The 22362-nt window shown below is 42.7% G+C and overlaps 2 protein-coding genes across 2 annotated transcripts; one reads left to right on the top strand and one right to left on the bottom strand.

The window, feature by feature from the left end:
- The first annotated feature begins 132 nt into the window (after positions 1–132).
- ttc33 (tetratricopeptide repeat domain 33) lies at positions 133–11556 on the top strand. The gene is made up of 5 exons (XM_069700788.1): positions 133–230; positions 678–905; positions 4953–5034; positions 7795–7926; positions 10563–11556. Coding segments are annotated over exons 1-5 (810 nt in total). The 5' UTR covers positions 133–228; the 3' UTR covers positions 10929–11556.
- Positions 11557–13499: 1943 nt separating this feature from the next.
- On the bottom strand, positions 13500–17320 carry ptger4b (prostaglandin E receptor 4 (subtype EP4) b). Its single transcript, XM_069700787.1, has 2 exons — positions 16213–17320; positions 13500–15084 (listed from the first exon to the last, which is right to left on the bottom strand). The coding sequence occupies exons 1-2, from the start codon at positions 16990–16992 to the stop codon at positions 14524–14526; spliced, it is 1341 nt and encodes a 446-aa protein (XP_069556888.1). The 5' UTR covers positions 16993–17320; the 3' UTR covers positions 13500–14523.
- Between the last annotated feature and the right edge of the window lie 5042 nt (positions 17321–22362).

Raw genomic sequence — 22362 nt, 5'->3', positions numbered from 1 at the left:
TTATTGTTGTTGTTTTTTACAGATGCCGGTGAGCCATTCTGCCAAAACCTTTATTGACGCATTTGTATTTCTTTTCACCAAAGTTTACGTAAATACCTGATGCGTAGGTGTTGCGTTCCGTTTTAACGGTACTTATTGAACGCGGCACGAAAGGGTCACCCAAATATGGCGAACGATTAGCTTCCGATAGTCTTTGCCCAGTGTTGCCCGCGGATAACCACGAATTGCATGTAAGTATTCGGCTCCTCCTAAATTACATGGGATATAAAATAAATTTAAATAAAAAGTTGAATTGCAGTTTTGTGTGAGAAAGCGGACTGAGGTTGGAAGCTCGTGGCAATTGTTTGCCAAGTTTTCTTCAACGTCGCCTGCTAAAGTCACCTAGCTCCAGTCAGCTCGCGTCGATGTGCCTGGCTGTTGTTGTTTACCGGCTTGTTTTAGTATTATTATTATTTTAGTCACTACATAACAATATATCCTGTAGTTAAATAAGAGATATACCCGACTGTCACAGCCGTATTTAAAGTCACTGGTACCCGGCGACTGATAGCAACGGTGTGCTAGCCAGTGTTCTCCAAATTTCAAAATAAAAGTCTTTAAGAACGTCAGCTGTTTCCTGTTGTCGTTGCAGATCGTATTTCTTGTTATTGACCTTTTTTTTTTTGCTAATCCCGTAGGATGGCCTCTTTTGGCTGGAAGAGGAAAGCTGGTGAGAAGGTGTCCAAGTCGGTGGTGCAGCAGTTTGAGGCTCAGGAGGAGAAAGCTGAGGAGAGAGGACCGAGTCAGGGGGAGGAGGTGGACTGGCTGCACGTCATCAAACGACGGCGGGAGATCCTGCTGGAGGACTGCGCTGCCAAGAGCAAGAGGCTGAAGGACGAGGGCGCACAGCTGGCTGAGAGAGGCAGGTGAGGGTGCACAACGAGAACCCGCGGGAGAGCATGCAAACCTCGATAACTGACCTTTTCAGGCCCCGGGCCCGGGATCGAGCCCACGACCTCCTCGCTGTGAGGCGACAGTGCCACGCAAACAATCTTGTTTTGTGATATTATAGTAAGCACAATTAAATCTTATTCAGAGTTGTTTAAAGGAGCTCAGCTTGGCAATAACAAAGATACATGTGCTGCTAGAAGTTCTCCAGAGGAGGGCGCTATTGTACAGAGCTCGTGGACTCCTTTAACACAACTAGTAGATTACTACTGGCTTGATAGTAAAGATAAACATAGACTAAATATTGAATTTCAAAGGAAGATTAATCCAAGTTTGAGGTTTTCCCTGTATTTGATTTTATGGCTTTTTTTTTTTTTTTTTTCTGTGAAAGTCATGGTTACAATTAGCATCTGGAGTCTTACAGTCTGGTGGCACACATTTACATGTCAAAAGCCAAAAGCACAACCATAATTTAAGTTTTAGCCATGGCAGAAACTGACCTGACGATCCACGTTTAGTATTAAAAGGGGGGGGATGAACAGAGCAATATTATGAAAGCTTTTCAAACAGAAAGGGATTTTTTACAAATGTTTAAACTTCTGCAAAACCACAACAAATCTGCTCGACAGTTCACTCTGCAACCTACTGATGTAAACTCTTGTGCCGAGTTAAAGTTTTGCTGCTGACCAATGGTAAGCAGTATTATAATTTCAAAAGATATTTCTTGACTTTTTGAGTTTTTAAATAAACACCCAGAGGTGTGTCACTTTGTGCCACACTTGCAGAAAGCTTACTGGGTGGCCATCAACACAGAGGAGAAGAAATTAGGCCTTCTTCAGGAACTGTTATTTTAGATTTCCTCCCCTGACCTTTTTAGGCCAATAAAAAAATTACTTCGTGAAACCCCCTCCGCCCAGCGGATGTAATGTCATTGCTCTCAGTGACTGCCTGTAATTGTATTAGCAGAAAGAAAGTGGATTTTGCAGTGGAAATGATGTCCTGCTGCTCCATAATAGCTGTTTAGGGGTTTGCGATCCGGTCGGGGATGTCAGCCAGGAGTAGTTTTTTTGCCTCCTCGAACAGCATTGGCCTCTTGACGTTAGTCCGTCATTACAAAGGTTTAGAAGTTTCTGATGTAACTTAGCAGCTCCTCAAGCACCCGTTTGTGATCTGAGCTTCCTCTTGAGTCACATTATGCGCACATAGGGGTCTTTTGAAGGAAGAATTTTATGTAACTTTTCATGTTTTTGTTTTGTCTTCATTTTTACTCTCGTATCAACCGATGTGTTATGTGAATTTAGCAATTGCCATGGTTTTGCCAACCACAGACACTTTTTAGATCTGGCACTGTATATTTATCACCCTGTTTAATATTTTACTTCCTCAACTGCAGAGATGATTTTTTATAAACTTTGCACAGACGCCGTAATCTTACACACCAAAGTTGTTTTCTGTAATATCAGTTATTGCTGCTGTGTCTCTGTAAGGGCGACAGACTGCCCTGTCATTGTTGTCTATGCATGAATGAGCCAACAGGTCCTCCAACACATACGACCACAGAGGTAATTTGTTCCTAACCCTCATGTAAGACCCACATGAATGTTTCCTAAATAAGACTTGGGCACAACATCCACTTGGTTCGTGACGGTTTGGTTTCGAATGAAGACTTGAACTGCATTGGGCGTTGAAGTTACTACTCCCTAAAAGTTATGCAACCCCCGTTGTCATAGCAACAGTAAATGCAGTTTTCAAAAAGGTGTCCCGGCTCGTGGTTGGAAACAGGAAACAAACAGCGGCCACCGGCACCCGAGTCCGCCCTGGTGTCGAACCCTCCACCCGACCAGGCTCCTCGTGGAGACGTCATCTAAACTGGGAGACGCCAGATTGTCATTATTTATACGAGCGCTTCAGGTCGCTTAACTTTAAAACAAAACTGTGGGTCGTAATAAGCTGCTTGCACAAAAGTTTTTTTTAATTTTTAAAAAAATTTTTTTTTAGAGTACAGTCTCAAGTTAGTGACACGTGTATTCATGGACTGCACTAATGAAAGGAAAGGAAACAGAAAATACCCGTCGTCTCGCCGACTGATTGACTTTTTTCTGGCTCAAAAGGTGTTAGTCTGAAACGGTCGTCAATAGAAGTTGTTCACACGCAGGCTAATTGCTAGTTCTCACCTTTTAAACAGACACCATCATGAACCCTTCTACCAAACACGACTAAAACAAAGTAAAAAAAAAAACATAGGCCACGCAGTTGTGGAATTGCATCTCCTTTCATTTCCTCAACAGATGTGTACTTTTTTTTTTTTTTTTTTTTCCAAGTTGTGGGAATTGTGTAAGGCAGCAAGTCACATCATCACCATCCAAATACTCTGCATAGTTTGCTGATTTGTCTGGCTTAGAGCCACTGTGCTGAGTCCGTTTTCTTCTTTTTTTTAATCCCTAAAACTGAGTTTGCAAGATGTAATCTGGCTCTCAACAGCGATTTCAGATGTTCATCATCTTCTGCAGTTTGGTGGTTTTACATTAGCCGGTTTGCTGGTTTAGTGCTGTCGGGATAGCAACTATGTCAAACATGTCAACTATGTCCCGATAATTTCAGCACATAAATACACAGAAAAATGTTCCAATTTATTTCATATTTCTCCAGTCGTCCTTCAAACTATAAACGTGTGTGTGTGTGTGTGTGTGTGTGTGTGTGTGCGTGTGCGTGTGTGTGTGTGTGTGTGTGGCGTGTTGCTCATTGCTTAATTTCCTCATATGAATCTGCAGTGTTTGTTTGCTTCATGTCATGGTCAGATTTCCACACTCCTCCAGTTCCATTTCCTCACTGACATCTCCGCCTGTTAAACAACAGACGCAGGTTGAAGGTGAAAAGATGACAGATACTGTCTTGATCGGGAAACTAGTCTCGAGTCAATATTGACTTAAGGAGTTTTTCGAGCTCGAGCAGGAACTTATTCATGTGTCCGTTGAGTGAGGCGAAAAAAAACAAAAAAAAACAACAACAAGTCAATTTCTGCTTGTCAAAACCTTTGCAGAATTGTGAATCCCGGTAAACAGATTTATGCAAAACAGCAGACTTCGGCAGTGGCACCTGCTTGGAGTGAGGCCACACTGACTTCTGCTCAAATTTATGCAAATCCTGTTTATGTTTCTCATTGTCTGAAAAAAAAAAAAAAAAAAAAAAAACCAGTACGACAACCTCAGCGCCTCGCTGGCACAGGAACTGACCAGAAAGAGTTTGATTTGCGATACCTGTCTGTTCACCGTGTCTGTTTATTCAACCTGCTGCAGCCTTTGTGTACTCCGTGCTGCCGTCCTGTCAGGGCAGGTGCACCGGTGTTGTGGAGCACACTTGTGGCTTCATAGCTTCAGGAAGTCCACAGAGCATATTGTCCATTTGTCATTTTGTCTGTTTGCAAGTCAGCAAAATAAATATCAGTCAGTTGCATCTGGAAATTAAAAGGAAATTAAAAAGAAATATATACTAATAAACAGCTGAAATATGACTCAGCCGTGTTTCATTAAAAGTGTGTCTTTCTTATCTTTTGAGAAGTCTTATGCAAGAATGGAAATCTTTCTAGTCACGTACATCCTTATAGAAGGCATTGTGATAGCCACTGAAAAAACAGGGGACCCCGTGATAGGTTAAGTAACACGTTTCAAATCTCAGGGCGGAGACAATGAGACTGGGTGTCCAATTTCACTGCTCTATGTGATTTTTTTTTTTGATTTTTTTTTTTATATTGGTTGCATTACTTAAAAAAAACTGAACGTCAGCAAAAGTCAAGACTAAGCCACGTTGAACTTGATGTAATGCACCATGTCTGTGTAAGAACAATAACAGGGTTTAAAATCATACCAGACAAACATTCATGCTCTATAAATAAATCGGATGCACGGGTGTTTTATCAGTGTACCAGGCTGCACAGCTTTTCCTGTATGCGACGTATCTGGAGCAGTCGGGTTGTAGTTAACTCTTTTTCTCAGTTTGATTTGAACCACAGTGTGTGTTTTCTTTAGGCACTGGGAGGCCATAAAGAAGTGGGACGAGGCCATTCAGCTGACTCCAGACGACCCTCTGCTGTACGAGATGAAGTCTCAGGTATATTACAAATGATATTTTACAACATACCTACTTTATCATCATGTTTATCTACTGCTTTAGCGTCGCACCCCCTGTAACCGGGTTCAGGAACATATAGGAAATCGGTAAAAAAAAAAAACAACAAGAGAACAGATCTTATTTGTGTGGGAAAGCTGCTAACCACCAGCATATGTATAATCTGCACATCCCTTCTTTTGTACCATATGTGTGTATTTATTAGCCATAACACATCCTGTCAGTGGCCCATTATAGCTGATTATTATTCCACCATCATGGCCACATAAACTCTTTTTCTGCTGCCACCCCGGTATACATTTAACCTCCATTGGTGATCTCATATCCGCACAGGGATGACACCACTGAAAAACTGCAGCATGTTTCTCGCTTTTATCTCCATTTGCTTGCTCTCGTATATTTATCACCAGCTGCCACTTCTTCTTCTTCTTCTTCTTCTTTTAACAGACATGTTTGGAAAAGAAAAAAAAAGAAGCTTCCTTTTATATTTGAGAAAAGTGTCAAAGTCAGAAGGTGCAGTCAAGACAAATGGAGCTAACTCCATTATTTCTTATTAATTTACTACATCTAATACAATACAATTCCTCCTCCTGCAGCATGGTATGCCTAATATGATCCATGACAGGATATTTGAGAAGGAAATCATTAGCGGACCAGGCCTTGGGAAACACCGTAGCAGAAGTATCTTCTTTTTTTTTTTTTGCCTCATCCCATGACCATTGGAAGCCTAACATAACAAACAGACTTGCATTCCTCATCAACGTGCGTAACCACACATGTGTTTCCCATCTCACCTATTTGCATCCACTGTTGGTGTTGATGTTTTTCACCATCATTAGGCTGAAAGCCCAGAGCTCATCGAACGGCTATTACTGGTCCAGATGACGAGGACGGTTACGTTGACGATATTCATCCACTTCCCGTCTTCGCTTTCCTTCCGTTGAATTTAATCAGTATTACACACACCCCCCCCTCCCCTTCCTCCCTCCATTCCCTGTCGTCTGTGTGTTTGTGTTGTGTGTCTCATATTGATCCAGTTTGTAGAGCAGTCACCACCACATCCTCCTGGCTGCACGAATGATTTTCATCTGCAGCACAGCAAATCCTGCTGATAGCGAGAAGTGCCATTTCGGTTTTCATTGTCCTGACGGAGATTTTGTGGGTATTATTAACTTATCAAGGGATTCGACTGGGTATCAAGTTGAAATATCAAGGCAGTAATAAAGCCTTCACCACGGTGCCAGACCTGGTTTGGGTGCAGTGTACACCCAAGAATTAGAACCTGACTGATATTTTAGCTGGCTGATTTTATCATCTAATATTGGCCTGTCACAGAAGATTTCAATAATGCCAAATAAGTCGGACGGTATTTGATGTTATTGAAAACTTTTTTTTGTGTGTGTTTTTTTTTTTTTTTACAAAACATAATCCAGAAAAAGATTCTTAGGGTAAATTTAAAATTGTTGTATTTGTGTCTTTTTTTTTTTTTTTTTTAATAGCTAGTGATAATTATTAAAATCCCAGTGAAGTTTACTGTTTCAGTGCACTGATGTCAGTAAACTGTAAAGTATCTTGCCTCTATTACGTATCCTTTTCATAAATGTCAAAAGTGTTTGAACGCCACATTTGAGGGAGAATTACAAAAAATAAAATAAAAGTGTGTTTATATTATAGATTGTGTGTAAAAATGGACGCAGTCTGAAAAGTAAAGCCGGTGTCGAAGTGCAATACCACTGAGGGCCAGTAGGTTCTGGCTCCAAACAGCCTCTGGCGCCATAGACTTTTATTCAACTTCTCTCATGAAATGCAGTCAGTCATTTTAAAAAATATATATATTCTCTTATGGTGTTATTAGCTAAATGTGACTGAATGAATAATTCCAAATTAATTAGATATAAGGTCTCAAAGAGAGGTATGGCAGTTAAATGGGAGTTCACAAACCAATAGATGACGTCAGGGTAGGTGTACCACCTGGTAGAGAAGAACACTGAACTCACAAGAGGCACCGCTTCTCACTCAAATTGAGTTTTATTTGATTAAAAGTGCACTTTTGTCTCAAGAATACTGCAGTAAAGAGAGGAGCTGAAGTTTTACTTTAATGGGAAGCTCCTCTTCAGGCACTTACATTACGCAGCCTCATCCCATGTGGTGGACAAAATACACATCCAAAAGCACTGCCACGAATTAGGGAGCATCTTGAAAACTTTTTCGCCGACCGTTGTGCAAATACATGCGCGGTGGTATCGGCTCTCGACGGCTCGTTCCCCCACACGACGGCAAAGCAAAATTAAAGAGTTTCTCTATAAAATGTAGAATAAAAGATGACTAAGAAGACTCTGGTTAATGAGTTCAGTTTGACACTGGTAGATGTGAGCACAGATAAATGAATCAAGTGAATTACTGAGAGGAATGTGGTGACCATGACTGTTCCACAGTGCACTGATGTTCTCATGGTGGATGAATCTCCCCACTGGGGCCGCAGTGATGCAACGAACAGCTGATTACGTTAAAGATTCATCTGGTGATTAACCAACAGCCCAAAGCCTGAAGATATTCTTGCCTCTTCTTCATTTTTCTTTTTGAAGCTCTGCGGCGACGTTTTAAAGGTTCCCTGTGGAGTTTTTGACGTCGAGTTGGGCTGCGGAGCATTTTGTTGTTGTTGTTGTTGTTGTTGTTGTTCATGACATGCTATCACAAGGACACCCTGAAAAAGGTCTTGTCGCCTGTTCGCCGTCTCCGCAGGTCCTGACCGTGCTGCAGGAAGTGTTTCCGGCCGTGAAAGCAGCGGAGTTGGCGGTGAAGTTTCGTCCCTTGTGGTGGGAGGGCTGGCAGACTTTGGGCCGGGCGCAGCTCAACCTGGGAGAGGTGGACCTGGTGAGTACGGCTGTCGATTACGCGCCAAAAAAACAAAAAAAACAAATATGGGACGCTCGAGAAAAGGTTGAAGAACAAACACGAGTAACGGGAGGAATTTTGAGCAAACCCGAGTTAGAAAGTGCGTTGCTTGGTTGTGGTCTTTTTTTTTTTTTTTTTTCCCCCCCATGAGCTGACACCAAAATTCAAGCTGGTGTGTTGGTGCAGCCTTCCGTACCCTTTAGACGGCAGCAACATTCACTCCTTGGTGTTGCGTATCAACTGACGGCTTCTTGCTCGGTGGATCGCTTAATTATCCCGATAGGGACGAGCGCACTGGTTTTGCTTGACTGTGCGACGAGCTGCGCCCGTTTATGTAGGTGCTTGTAAGTCAGTTTTGGACGAGACGTTGAGATCCGCCGTTTACTCCTGTTTTCACTGCTCGTTGTGAACTCCCTGCCGCTGGAGACGGAGAGGGCCTCTTTCAGAAGCACACCCAGTTTGCCTGGGGCTCGGGACGATTGCTTAAATTGCCCCAGAACACGCCGGGACCTGTGGTTGTATGAAACTCGCGGCTCACAGTTACACTCAATCCCCCCCCTCCCCCCCTCTACCCCACCAACCCCACCACCACCACCACCTCCTTTTTTTTTTTTTTTTTACATTTTATTTTTCTATTCGAGGCTCGCAAACAGAGACTAAACTCGGAAGCGCTTCGGTTCGTGGCGCCGCGAGTCGCTCCTACATGCCCTCGAGCGGGAGACCTGCGCTACGGCACCAGAAACAACAATGGGAAGTGTTGAAAGTTACTTGAACGCAAACTAAAACCAAATATAGACACACCTCCTTGTATAATGAAGCTCTTGGGAAGCAAAGGGGAAAAAAAAAAAAAAAATGCGCACCTATTTTTAGCAAGACTTGTTGGGTCCAGTTTTAAAGCGTCGTATGCTCCAACATGTTTCGAGTGGTGCCCGTTTGTGCGAATGTGAATGCGTGCAGTGATTCCCCATTTTCGCTTTCATCGGCCTGTCCTGTTCCTTCTTTCCTTTCCATTCGAAGTGGAAAAATGGAAAGCGCCCAAAACCAACAACTACAACTTCTGTTTTGTTTTTCTGTCGCTTCTCTTGATGTCGGAAAACGACGCTGCACGACAGCTCTGTCGCCATTCATCATCCCATTGTTATCATTAAGTTTGTGCAGCTGTGGGTTCCCCCCCCCCCTCCTCCACCCTTCCCAGAGAAGTCAGTCTTTTAACCCACGATGACATTTCTTCAGTTACAGGATTACTTTCGAAAACAAACAAATAATTGATGCGGCTCCAGTCAGTTCAAGACCAAACTTGACGTGTTGTTTTGGGCACAGACGGTTTCATTTTTTTTTTTTTTTTTAGAAATCTATTACGGCTGACCTGTCGTAATCCATGACAGCGCAGGTTGTTGGATGTTGGAGGTGGGGAACGTTAAACGCCGAGTTGTACGCAATGCCGCGTTGCCATTTAAAGGTTACCGAAGGCTCCCACTTCCAAGTAAAAAGCTACATTCACTTTGAACAAAAGGAGTATTTAAGCTGTTTTTTTATTTTTTATTTTCAAGAATATTGTCTTAAACCAAGTATCAATTTATATGTTGTTGTTTTTTTTTTTTTAAATTTCACTTCATTTACATCCTGCGCCGATTCTTTGTCTGCTACGTTAGCGTGCTCGCGCTGTGACGTCCTTGCCCCGGCGCTCGCGGCGCGCTAAAGTGAACAACCGTCGCGGCATAACGGTGCTTCAACTCGCTTTGCTTCCGCGCCGTTTGATTGCACGTGCGTTTGCGTTGTGTTTTTGTAGTTCCGACAGCTCCAACAGAGAAATGCGTCTTCTCTCCAGAGAAAAAAACAAAACAAAACGTCCTTGCCGATCACGTCACCTCGGTTTCAGCAGTCACACTTTTGTGTCTATTTGTCGTACATATCATGTCAACAATGTGTACTTCCAAGCTACGCTCATAAAGTTGAAAACAGAACCTCCGGTGCTCGGGTAAAAGAAAAAAAAAAAAAATCATCGCGGTTCTTTTCTCCGACTTAACAAAGCTCCTGCGGAGCCTCAGAAAACGGGTTGATTTCTACTCCGCTGGAGGATTAGTGGACTTCTCACTTTTTTTTTTTTTTTTTTTTTTTAGTCCCTTAACTTTGGACGACGTGTGACAGTTTTCGGCCGTTTGTCCGGATTGATTAACGAGCTCATCGGTCTTCTCGACGAGCTGGATTTATTCCATCGCTTCGCTCCCCGGGCGGACAGCCGCTCGCGTAAAAGGCTGTTGGCGCTTTGTGTTCCCGTTCCAACGGGACCACAACTTCCAGACCGACGTGCGGGTGCACAGTCGGCGCCGAGGTATTGACGTCTTCTTAACGAAACGATCGATCTGCCCCCGCACGCAGCGTGGAAAGCGCTCGCGTCGCGCTCCGATCGCTCTCTCTCTCTCTCGCGCCGTTCGTCTGGAAGAGTCACAGCGACGCCGCAAACGGGCCCGAAAGAGTTCGCGTTAAGCGTTTCATTTTCGGAAGACGCCAGACTCCTCGTCGCCGAAAGAACGAGTAAGTAGCCCTGCCTTCACCTCCCGTAGAACCTTGTGTTTGCGTCCCGTGCTCACGTCAGCGCTCTTCCCCCCCCGCAGGCCGTGAGGTCCTTCCAGGTCGCCATCCACATGTGCCCGTCAGAGCGCGCCCTGTGGCAGGAAGACCTGACCTGGGCGTGGAGGTTACAGAAGCAGAACTTGGCGTCCAAGGAGAAGATTCGCCAAGAAGAGGAGACTAAAAAGCAGATCCTCGACGCCCCGGAGCTCCAGCGAGATTATGATTTCGAGTCAGACGAGGTGTTGGCCGCCTGCGAGGCCGTCGCCGAGCGACAAACGCGCTACGAGGAGCTGAAGAGGACAGCCGTGGTCGTGGACGCCGAGGGGAATATAAAAAACGTACCGACCGGAGACGAGGGATCAGAGGACATTTCAAAGGAGCAGTTCGTCAAAGCGAGAGGACTCTGAACTGTTCTCAGCAGTCCTGTTTCCATTTTTTTTTTTTTTTTTATAGAAATGGATGGTGTTATTTATGAAAGCAACGCGAGTGCGCAAAGCCGTAGCCTAAACTCCTGATATCAGAGACGAGGATGAGAATACTCGACGAGCGGCGAAGGTTGATACGGGAGACCGTGAAGACGGTTCTGTTGAGTTTTGTTTGAGCCCATTTTCCATCCCTGTAAAGTTAAACGTTACGTTTTTACATCGTCGGTTTGTCACTCGGCAGGAAGTTTCGACTCCCATTTAGTGAGATTCCATCCAGATAAGATAGAAGCTGCAAACCCGAACAGCTTCCGGTTGTTTCGTCTTTAACGTATTTTCACCGGATAACACTTTGATCCGACAGCTAACGTGCTTCTGCGATAACATTAGGATCTACTTTCCGACACTTGAAAGGAGTCAAATTAGCGTCATCTTTATGTGCGATTTTTGTCACGTAATAATATACATCTTAGCTGGAAATATTAAGAGTGCTTTCAGGTTCTAATTGCTGATTTCGTGATGACCTGTGAGGTGTTGATGTGTATGAATGTTTGTAAAACAGGTTGTTTCCCGGCAAGTCGTCAAAAATTGAATAAATACGCATAACATTTTACGATTGTGTCTCCTGCACTTTCCTCTCCTTTGAGTCCGTTTGTGTGCTGTTGGTATTTTGTATTGTTTTCCAGAAGCTGGTCGAGTGATTTGCACCGTCGGAGGACGAACCTGACAAAAACTCCAAGCGTTACCGTTGATGATCGGCGCCCGTGGGCGTGCCGGTCTCAAATCGAGGCGTGGTCGGGTGTGTTGCCGCAGACAAAACCGACTGCGTGTTTGGTATGTTAAGTGTGCGTTTGCGAAACTCGAAAACTGAAAAAGATCACAACGTGAACGCGCAATTATTGTGAACGTGTGTCTGTTCGGTCCGCGCACGAGCGGTTCTGCTTCCTCCGCGGAGAAGCGATCGTTGACGTGTCAAATCTGTTGTTGTCAGCAATATGCCAAGACGGCTTTTAAAGGGAATGGAAGATGACGTTCTGGTTTATTTCTTGCTGCGCTAAAAATACACCTCTGATTTAATTAGGGCACTGTGTTCCACCGTGCACCTTTCTTTGTGCTTCGTTTATCTGCCTTTCAATTAGCGAAAGCGGGTTTGGACTGGACATGCCCCTTAATGCACTTGTATCATCAATGTTTAGCTGCACAGTAAAAAGAAAAAAGAAATTGCAAATTTCTTTACCATAGTTCACCTCATCTTATTTCTACCAGAAGTATCGTAACGTAAAATTCTAAAAAAAAAATCAGTCCGGAAGTCTGAATTAAAGTCATGGAAGAAAAAAAAGCTGAGCATACAAAGTTGCCGTGGTATCTGAGACAAAAAGAATCATTATCCAGCAAAAAAAAAAAAAAAAAAGAGCGTCCGGCTGCCAGCAGAACCGCCGCGGTGATACGTCTCGAAGGCATGACGAAGAGGAAAGATTAAGAAACGCAGATAAGTTCAGTGAGTCGGAAAAATAGGAAGTTGCAGAAATGAGATCTCTATTAACACCTCGACCCAGATAACACTGTTAACGTTCTTGTAACGATCATTTCCGTTTCGCTCTCAACTCCACTGTGCTGAAAGGCCGCAGCTTCCGCGCCCGCTTGCTTTTTGAGTGGCACCTTCAAATGACCGGTTGTTTTCACAGACTCCTCATGGCAGAGCTCTAAATGTCTAAAACAGCCCGCGTGTTACCGCCGTCCCACTGATGAGGTGGGAAACGGAGGACGAGTTTCCAAGAAGAGTCCTTTTTACCTCTCCGCTGAAACTCTGTCCAGACTGTTTTGTCAATCACGATTCTCCCCGGAGACTCCACAGCCTCGACGGATTTCTCTACCCCGACGTCACGGCTCTCATTAACGGGGTTATCGTTCTCGGAGGGAGATCTCGTGGCTCTCGGAAGGCTCTGGACTTTGGCCACGTTGGACCTGGAAATCGTCTTCGGGTGGGGGGGGGGGACGAAGGAACGATCTGTCTGCAGGTCAGCGCTGCCGAGCCGTCCGAGTTCGTGTGTTTTAGCCATCAGTGCTGCAGTCGAGTGATGAAATCAATATCGTATGAAACACATATTTTTGTAAATGACAGTCAGTGACATGCTGGCCGAAAAAAAAAAACATGTTATTGTAGAGGATTTTGTTTTAAGGGTTGAATTTCAGCGAGGATCTGTTTGAAGCATCTCTGGAAATTCATTTTACAGTTAATATTTTTATGACAAGCTGTGCAGCATTTCTTTGTACAACAGGGTTAATTGTTTTAATTGACAAATCTGTGACTGCCATTAACCTCAAGTAATCAGTACTGAATTTTCCTCATATCCTGGACTGATATCTATATTTAATTTTCAGTAAAGAGAAGAGAGACGCTTGCTCATAGATCCTTCCTCCTGCATAATCTTTTTTTTAATTTTTTTTTTATCATAAACTACTCAGGGTTTGTATATGGCATCAGTAACTGCCATATTAAATCTTGTAATTAATGCAAAATAAATGACCCAAATTCTTGATTCATATGAATATTTATCAACATTTATTTTCAGTTTATGAGTTTGGTACAACATTAGTTTGTTCACAAGAGGGGCCACACTTTGTGGTGAATCTGACGCTGGCTGGATATGGAAATGTTTTTATATATATATATAAATCTGTATAGCAGCATGTAATTAAGGGCATGTTAAATCAGGAAATACATTTTTTTTTTAAATTTAAAAAAAAGGCAAAACCTCAAACTCATAAATCAGACGGGACCCTTAATAATGTCTTCGATTTTCACTCCCCCGTAAAGTCTGATTGGATGGGAGGCAGTGCACATTACATTAATGTGAACTAAGACGAAGCTGATGGAAGTAATGTGCTGAAAGGAGTAAATAAACACTTTTATCCGAAGACATTTCTTTAACAGGCCTCTTAATGTCCTCCAGTGTCTGTGCTGGGTAAAAGTCACAGTGTAGCTGCCTTTTGTTGTGAAATACAGGGGATACGAGCTTCGATCATCGAGCCGCTCTGCCGACTGATGCGACCAAATTGTTTGCAAATGTCCCTAAAAAAAAAAAAAAAATCTAAATAATAATAATTTAAAAAAAACAACCACTATGAACGTAATCATCTTGTACCGATTTAAAAATGGCTCCAAACTATCGGGACCTTCTCACAGAGAAGACACGAACGTACAATTTTCATACTTAGAATAAATTAACGTGGGAACGTTGTTCACATTTTAACATGAGTTATTTACAGTCATTGTGCAGGTTGTCAAAATGCCGCAAAAACAAACATTACAAACAGCCCAGCAGTGGTTTAAAGTTCCAAAAGTGCAACGGAAGAGTTTATCTATAACATTTGTCTCTGTGGTTGTGTTGATATAACTGCTGAAGTGTATTTAGAGATACGAGTAATTATTAATACAGTGATAATGGAAACTTAGTTCAGCAATACGTCGGCCAAATGTCATTTCATCAGCACTGATGGATGGTCGTTCGGTCTTTTCTCTGTCGTGTCTTTGCAGTGCTTTCATGAGACGGTCTTAATACAGCGACCATGCTGATGCTCATATGCATTTCTCCTGTGTGTTTGCAGTCTCCCCTGTGAAGGTCACATGTAGAGCCGAGTTCTTGGGGCACTCTGGAGGCTCTTTCGGTGGCCCGCTTGGCGCCGTTTCCTCTGAATCAGTCTGAGGAAGACCCCGCCGAGGCTCCCGGGCCTCCTGGGTGCCCTGACACGTCTGTGCAGCCGGTGGACTGGAGCCGCTCCGTGACCCCAGACTCTCCGTGTTCCTCTCAGACGGGTACAGGAAGGTCTGCGAGGTGCTCACGATCTCCCGCAGCTCACGGGACACCAGCGACGGGGATTCCCGGGAGACGATCGAAGAGGTGAGGTGGCCGTCGGCGCAGTGGAAGTGCCGACCTCCCCGACGTCCCCGCTCGCCCATTTTGCAGAACAGGCACTTGATTTTCTCCATCAGCTTGAGAACCACGGTCTTTCTGAGGAGGATGTAGACCCAAGGGTCTAAGATGGGGTTGACAGAAGCCATGCGGATGGCCAGCAGGTCATTCAACCCAAAAAGCTCTTCTTTCTGGTTCCTGTACAGCTGATTCACAAAGATCCTCAGCTGATGACATGAGGAGAGAAAAACAGCAAGGGGAGATCAATTTAACAACGAACAACACTTCAAATGCAGAAACAATTCAAACTTTTCTCACAAGCTCTAGCTGGTCCACACTATTTATTTAACATATTGTTAACATGGATGGCATGGAGTGGTCGAATGTAAACAGACACTGGCCTGTATGTAACTTCTGTGTAAGCACAGCAGTGCAGAGACGGCAAGAGGCCAATAAAAACATATGGGAGCCTTTGGCTATTGGGCTTCCCCACAGTTTAATCAAAATTCTTCCTTTCACAAAGAGGCACAAACACAGACATGTTCAATAATTCAACAGTTAATAGAGGAATCCTTAAGGCAGAAGTTCACCTTTTTTTAATTTATTTTTATTTTAAGTCTTAAACTAATAATTGGGGGTCTATGTGGACATTTAAACCGTTTTTGCTCATTGCTCTTGTTCATAACAGATCCCATTTGGAAATGCTTCTACTGGTGGAGATGGAGGATAAAACGTATTTGCTCTGTGTGCAAAAATATATTCCAAAGTCTGGGTTTGACAAATGCTAAGAATTTCTTACAGAGTTATAATATTATTTGCACAGATTTCACTCTTTGTTTCCCTGCACACTGCTTCCACGCCGAGCTGCAGTGAAGAGATAGTCAAATAAATTGTATCTTTAAATTTTGGAGGATGATTCTTTGCAGTGCCTCAGGCTGAACACTGAAATGTGGTGATGAGAACTAAACCGAGCAAGTAAACGCTGATCAATTTTAGGTCACTTAATTTGCTCCTACAAACAAATACTGAAACTATGCAAACACTATTTTGGTGAACACTTTAACGATCGAAACCTCAGTTGTGCCTCAAAGAAATGCGTCATCAAACCGCAACGAAGTGTAACAAGAACACAACGTTCAGAAAGCATATCATTATAATAATTAACCAACCCATTCCTGTTTTCATCACACAGTTCATTAGCAGCAACTTATGATTACTCTTACAGCGGGCCCACAGTTTTTATTTTATTTTATTTTAACTTTGACTAGGCTCCGTTTAATTGACTGAATCTGTGACGTTTTAATTCGCAAATAACTCGCGCAAAATGCGATTAGTAATTGCTTTCCAACACTCACCACTAAAGGTATGGAGCAGATGAGAACAACAGCGGAGGTAGCTATAAGCAGGATCACCATCTGGATCTCTGCTCCAGCCAATCGTCTAAAACTCCGTCTGCGCCGGAGCTCTGCGATGCGCCGCTGGTCCGTGCCCAGAGACGTGCGGCGGATGAACCGCTTGTGCATGAGGATCAGTGCTCCGCACACCATCACGTTGCACACGACAGTGGCCAGCACCACGACTGAATTCACACCCGCGTACATCAAATTGAAAGTCTTGACCGTTGTGTCGTTGTTCTGCCAGTCGATGAAACACCAGGTATCCGGCTTCTGCCGCTTCACCTGGCCGAACCCCACGCTGGGCAGCGCGCAAAACATGATGTTGGACACGTAGATGGCCAAAAGAGTGAGCGCGGCAAGTCTTTGGTTGACGTACTGGTTGTAGAAATACGCGTGGTTTATTGCCAAAAATCTCTCCACTGACATTGCAAACACGATGCTGAGCTGAACCAAGAAGAAAAAGAGAAGGATGAAGCCGGAGTACTGGCACAGTGGCTCACCTCCCGGCCACGAGCCCTTCATGTAGGTGGCGATGGTGACGGGGCTGGCCAGCAGGGTCCCCAGGAGGTCGGTCACTGCCAGGCCACACACAAGCGTGTAAAAAGTCGTCTCTTTTTGTTCCTTTCGTGATATTCGCAGAACCACGATGGCGATGACGTTTCCCACCACCCCGAAAATGAACATAATCACCGGGATGGTGGGCGGTTGAAATCTCCGTGGCGCCTCCGTGGTGTTCATACCTGCAAGGAATTCTTTCACTGTTTCACACGAAGCAGAGGTTCTCCTCTCCCTTCCGAGGTAGTGACACTTTCCATTGATGCGCGCTCTTCAAATTTCCCAGTGATAACCAAATCCATCGTCTCCAAATGTCACTTTTACGCACAGATTTGAAAGCTCCATATTGTTGATGAAGACACGAATCCGCAGGAGGGAAGATGTTCTTACTCCGCCGGTTTTGGTCTGCAAACGATGCTGCGAGTCTGCGAGGTGCACTTCACGTTGTTGTCACACTCTCAACTGACAGGGAAGTTTCTTGTTGGGCCCCCTGATTGCAGCTCCTCCTCTCAGTTTCATGTACCTCGTGCGCTTTTTGAGAAGCAGCGCAGCCAGATATCACAACAGCCACCAGTTTCCGTTGTTTCCCACAGGCTGCTGTACCTTGTGCACCCACGTTAGTTCGTTACCATTTTCGTCATCCTTCAGTTGACATCAGCAAAGTCGCAGCAGTCGCTCAATGAAACAAGGTCAATGCATTTATTGAGTAATCGCCACGCAGGTAAAACACATTAGGTTAAATTGACGAAAAGTTTCTATTTGAAAGTAATTCACACCAAGCTCAGACACATGGACACAGTCATCCTGGACTTTTTCCTTTGTGATAAAGCACCTCTTAACTGCCATTTCCAATCACATAAACATTCCACTGAGTCACTTCAAGACTTTAGTAAAAGGCAGAACAAAACCTGAAAAAAAAAAAAAAAAAAAAAATCGGAACATTTTTCACAAAAATGTGAATACAATAAACTGATCTATAGTCTTATCTTAATATACAACTTATATGAGTGTCTGATGTTATTTTTTTTATGCCATATTTCACAAGAACCACAACATTTTTATTTATTTGTAGTCTGTCTTACGTGTACACAATTAGATTGTGTCCCCCCAAAACAGCTGCAGCTGATAAATATGTAAATGTTTGTGTGGACACCAGTCAGGAAGTTGATAATGCATTCACTGAATTAAACAGAAAATGACTAATGAATCAATTCTGTCACTTATAGTCTGTAAACAAGATGTTTTAAAGAAGGATGTTAGTGTTTGTGTACTATTACAAAAGCGGTTGTGTGATATGTGATGCATGCTGAAAATGTGTCGTGTACTCCACCTAAACCCTTGCAAAACTTTTACCGAGGTATCACTTCCTCTGACCTCAGGGTGAAGTTTATCTTCAGCGAAGAAAAATGAATAGATTAAATTTATAGCACTGAAAGTCCCTCTTTGCAACTTTGCTCTAGATATTATGATAAAGTGCAAGGCGAATAGGAAGAACATCCCGTACTGAGAAAGAACATATATTGTGAGAACGATATAGCATGTTGGTGACAAATTTTATATTTGGAGAAGAACTGAGTGGCTACTATAACAACAGAAATTAGAGGTTGTTATGCTCCTATGATAATTAATTACATTTTTCAGTTCACTTTTACTTATATAATCCCAAATCAAGGCACGTAACATGGTAAATTCCTTAAAACAGAACTTCACAACATTATGGAGATCAACACAACCATTTAACAATTTCCATATGATTGACAGCTGGAAAGAAAAACTCCCTTTTAACCGGGAGAAAACCACAGACAGAACCAGACTCAGAGGTGGGCGGCCATCGGCCTCAACCGCTTGGGGTGAGGAAAGTCGCATTAGCATGGTTTTTGTAGTGTCTTTTGTTTGTTGACAAAAGTTTGATGACACAAACTTTTCAGCTTTTAATCCTCTTTTAGCTCTGTTGTTTTGTTTTTGACTCTATGGTTGAGTCTCAGTGCTCCAGGTGTTTCCAGGAGAGAAAAAAAAAATGAACCCTTTGTGTGCTACCTTTATAGTATAATATAATAATGTTAATATATCAAATAAAAAGTATAATACTAGCAACTTGTGATAAAAGTCAAACATCTGGCAGGTAAAGAATCAAATATTTTTCATATGAAGACCGCAACTATGGAGCCCCTTAAGGGTCATGGTAGAGAATTATTTTCTCTGACTACTTTCACATTCCCTTGCACCATTCCTTCTGATCCTTGCACATAGTCGATACTGATTTTATTTCTAGTACAGTGATCGTTTTCAAAAGAGTTTCCCCTCTGCTTCATCATGCCTGTATGTTGGATTGTACTTCTTCTTTTTTTCTTTTTTTTTCCCCCCTTCAGGGCAGCAACTATCTTACTCTTGAAACAAAATGGCAATCCAGGTAGTACAGTCTGGTTTGCACTTGATGTGGCATTGGCAGAATGATTAAGAGGCAAAACAAACATTTAACTGCCAAGGCATGATAGCTGGCAGCTGAGAAAAACTGTAAACACCCAGGGGTGCTCAACCCAAGTGCAAAACAAGAACAATGATGTCACTCAGGGACATGTCTGCTGTGACTGTTTCACAAATGGGTCAAATATTTGAGGTGGGATTAAATCTTTACGATCTGTAGGCCGAGAAGGTTGAACGTCACTCATAACAGCACCTTTTACGATGAGGTTTTTTTTTTCCTGTTAATTACACTGTAGGTTCAACATTCACTCGCTTGTAGCTCTGTGTTTGGTCTCCACCAATACCAGTGGAAAATATCTGCTATTGCAGTGAAACTGAAACAATACAACCGGACAGCTAACAGTAAACTGAAACTTGCTAAAAAAAGCGCTCTAAAGCTGGGGGGGGGGGGGGGGGGGGGTTCTGGTAATGTAGATTCATCATTACTACAATTCCAGCTATAGATCTTCCCCTTCAGGCCTGTATATAGTGTCAGAGCAGTAAAAAAAAAAAAAAGTTTATTAGCAGTGTGTCTCATTTCAGACACTTCGGTTAGGACACTTCAATGTTGCACACTACGTGTTAGTACACTTACTTGTGTAGTGCGTGAATTTCAACAGGGTAGTGTTGTTTCAAATCAGACTCGGGTGGGCTTTTCGCTCAAGCGGCAACCTACCGTGACGTTGCCCTCCGGTTTGTGAACTGCTATTTATTTTTGGAACCTTGCGTCTGCCGTTTTGGTTGTCGCCATCTCGTGTTTTTTGGAGCCAGCATTGACTGTATTTGAAAGAGCTGAGGAGGAGCGAGGGGTTGATTTGACTAAGAACCCGAGGACGCTGTGCCCGTCCACCGATACTACGACAACCTGATTGCACCTAAGGCATGTCAATCAAACCAGGCACACCTCCAAACATCTCTTTTGAGGTCTAATATCTAAATAATTATGGAATTATTTCTAGAAGATCCAGCAGAACACTGATCATAAGGAGGGGATTTAATTGATATCAATATTTGACTTTGTATTTCATGTGAGAAGTTGACACATTTTGAATGGAAGGCTGTTGGAGCTGGAGGATTTAAAAAAAAATTTTTTTAACCAGCCCCTAGTGGCTATCAAAGGTTTTGCACTTTCCGGCACTTTACCCATTGGCTTCTCTTTTCTGCTCTGTAGCCAAGAGAGCATTGAGAGTGAGCAGAGTTCAACCTTTGATTCTCAGCTATGCTGTAGTCGCCATACTCGTCAGTGTGAACACATTAATGCACTCGAAGTAGGACGTTTAATTGAGAACGTGGATTGAGACACAGGGTAGAGCTTTATGTGGCACAAATCAAAACTGGCACTCTGCTCCGACCTGTCAGGCTGGTTGACAGAACAAAAAACAAAATGTTTGTACTGTACTGTACCTGCCAAGATTTAGTGAACCAATTAACCTCTGCAAACGGCACAAATATTCACCATAGCAAAGGAGTGAGATGTATTAGCGAGCATTTATTTTTCCATGCGGCCATGTGTTAATCCGCTTAATCTGTTTACTTTACCAGCGTGCTGAAGACCAAACGGGATGAGGGGAAGGAAACACAATCTTCAAACATAAAAACAGAGCAGGTTGTCAATACATGACTCACCTTCTACATTTCCAGTAACCGGAATTTGAGCGATTATCAGTGGGACACTGCTGCTGCAATCTTATTTCGTGATTAATTTTTCTGGGTTCCCAGAAGTGAAGATAAAGAGAAGTAAGAAAAGTAAGTTTTGGGATAAATGTAAATCATGTGGCATTAGAGCAATTATCCTTTGTCAAGAAATTTTGAGAACACTCAGGCTTGCATTAATGAAATAAATCCACCTAAGAAACGATACACTTAGAAGTGAAAAAGGTTTTAGTTTGACATGTTTATCGAAATACCGCCGCATTGATCACCTTTAAGATCACCTGTCAGTGATGTTATGACTGATCACATGTACAGTCAGAGCAGGAACAGCCAATCAGAGACGAGGATTCATCCTACAGCTGCTCTTCTGCCGACATTTTATTTAGCAATATGTTAAAATTTGAAATGAACCAATACTTTATTACTTTTAGAAATGTATAAACTTGCAACAAAAAAGTGCAAATAATGAAGATGCATGGAAATTGACTGAAAGCAAAGTCTTAATTGTTGTTGTTGTTGTTGCATCTTTGAAAAAGTTTTAAAACAAATTCACTGGATTATAATATTTACAGTAAACACATTCACACCAATTATAAAGTGGGTATGTCCTTTATTAGCTGAGCTGTGAAATGCAAGAATTCAGGTGAAAGAAAATGAACAACAATGGAAAGACATTTCAGAGAAATTCTTCGATATACATTTAAGTAAAAAAGAAAAAAAGATCTGACAGATTCACATAAAAAAATCTTCATTATCAAACATCCAGTTATGACTTAAAATGTCTTTTATTTCAAAGTAATTTTGATCAATAATATCCCAAATGCTATGTCGTTACAGTCATCATAACTGTAAGGAAAATATTAAATATTTCTTCTTGCGTAGTCAGCGACGAGAGCGCATGAGTGTGTAATCACTGTAATGGAGTCACAGCAGTCAGCACTTGGTAAAAGCTCATTTTATCTCTGCTTTAATTTGCTATGCACTGTGCTGAACTTGAACATGGGTGCCTGTATATCTGAAGAAAAATCCTATCTCAGCCTGGGAAAGTCAAAGACATTTTTTGAGCTCCCCTGGGAGGCGTGAACACCAAACTTATCACTCCCACCAACCTCCACCCTCCATCCTCCTCTTCATTTTAACTCCAGTGTGAAGAGTTGAGTTATGTGGAAGTCAGATTCTCTGGTAGAGCAGGTTTCGCCGGGGACCGAATTAAAACACAATTTACCGTAAATAAATGTATTAACCGCAGAAGTGCACTTCCACCTTAACCCTGAGACATCACTCCACATGTCTATCCATTAACAGATTTTGGAGATTAACTGACAAAATCAATGATCAGTTTATGGTTCGCACATGTGCGCGCTCCAGTTTCTCTTTTTTTTTTTTTTTTTTTTAATGTGAATGTGCCGATAGGATCACATTCTCTGCTCCTCTCCT

Source organism: Brachyistius frenatus, unplaced genomic scaffold (assembly GCF_029030835.1).
Source record: "Brachyistius frenatus isolate BFR_SWC_R1_liver_20210118 unplaced genomic scaffold, ASM2903083v1 Contig_35, whole genome shotgun sequence".
In the NCBI taxonomy this organism is placed as follows: domain Eukaryota; kingdom Metazoa; phylum Chordata; class Actinopteri; family Embiotocidae; genus Brachyistius; species Brachyistius frenatus.
Note: the sequence above shows the minus strand (reverse complement) of the source record. Positions and strands in the feature narration are given on the sequence as shown.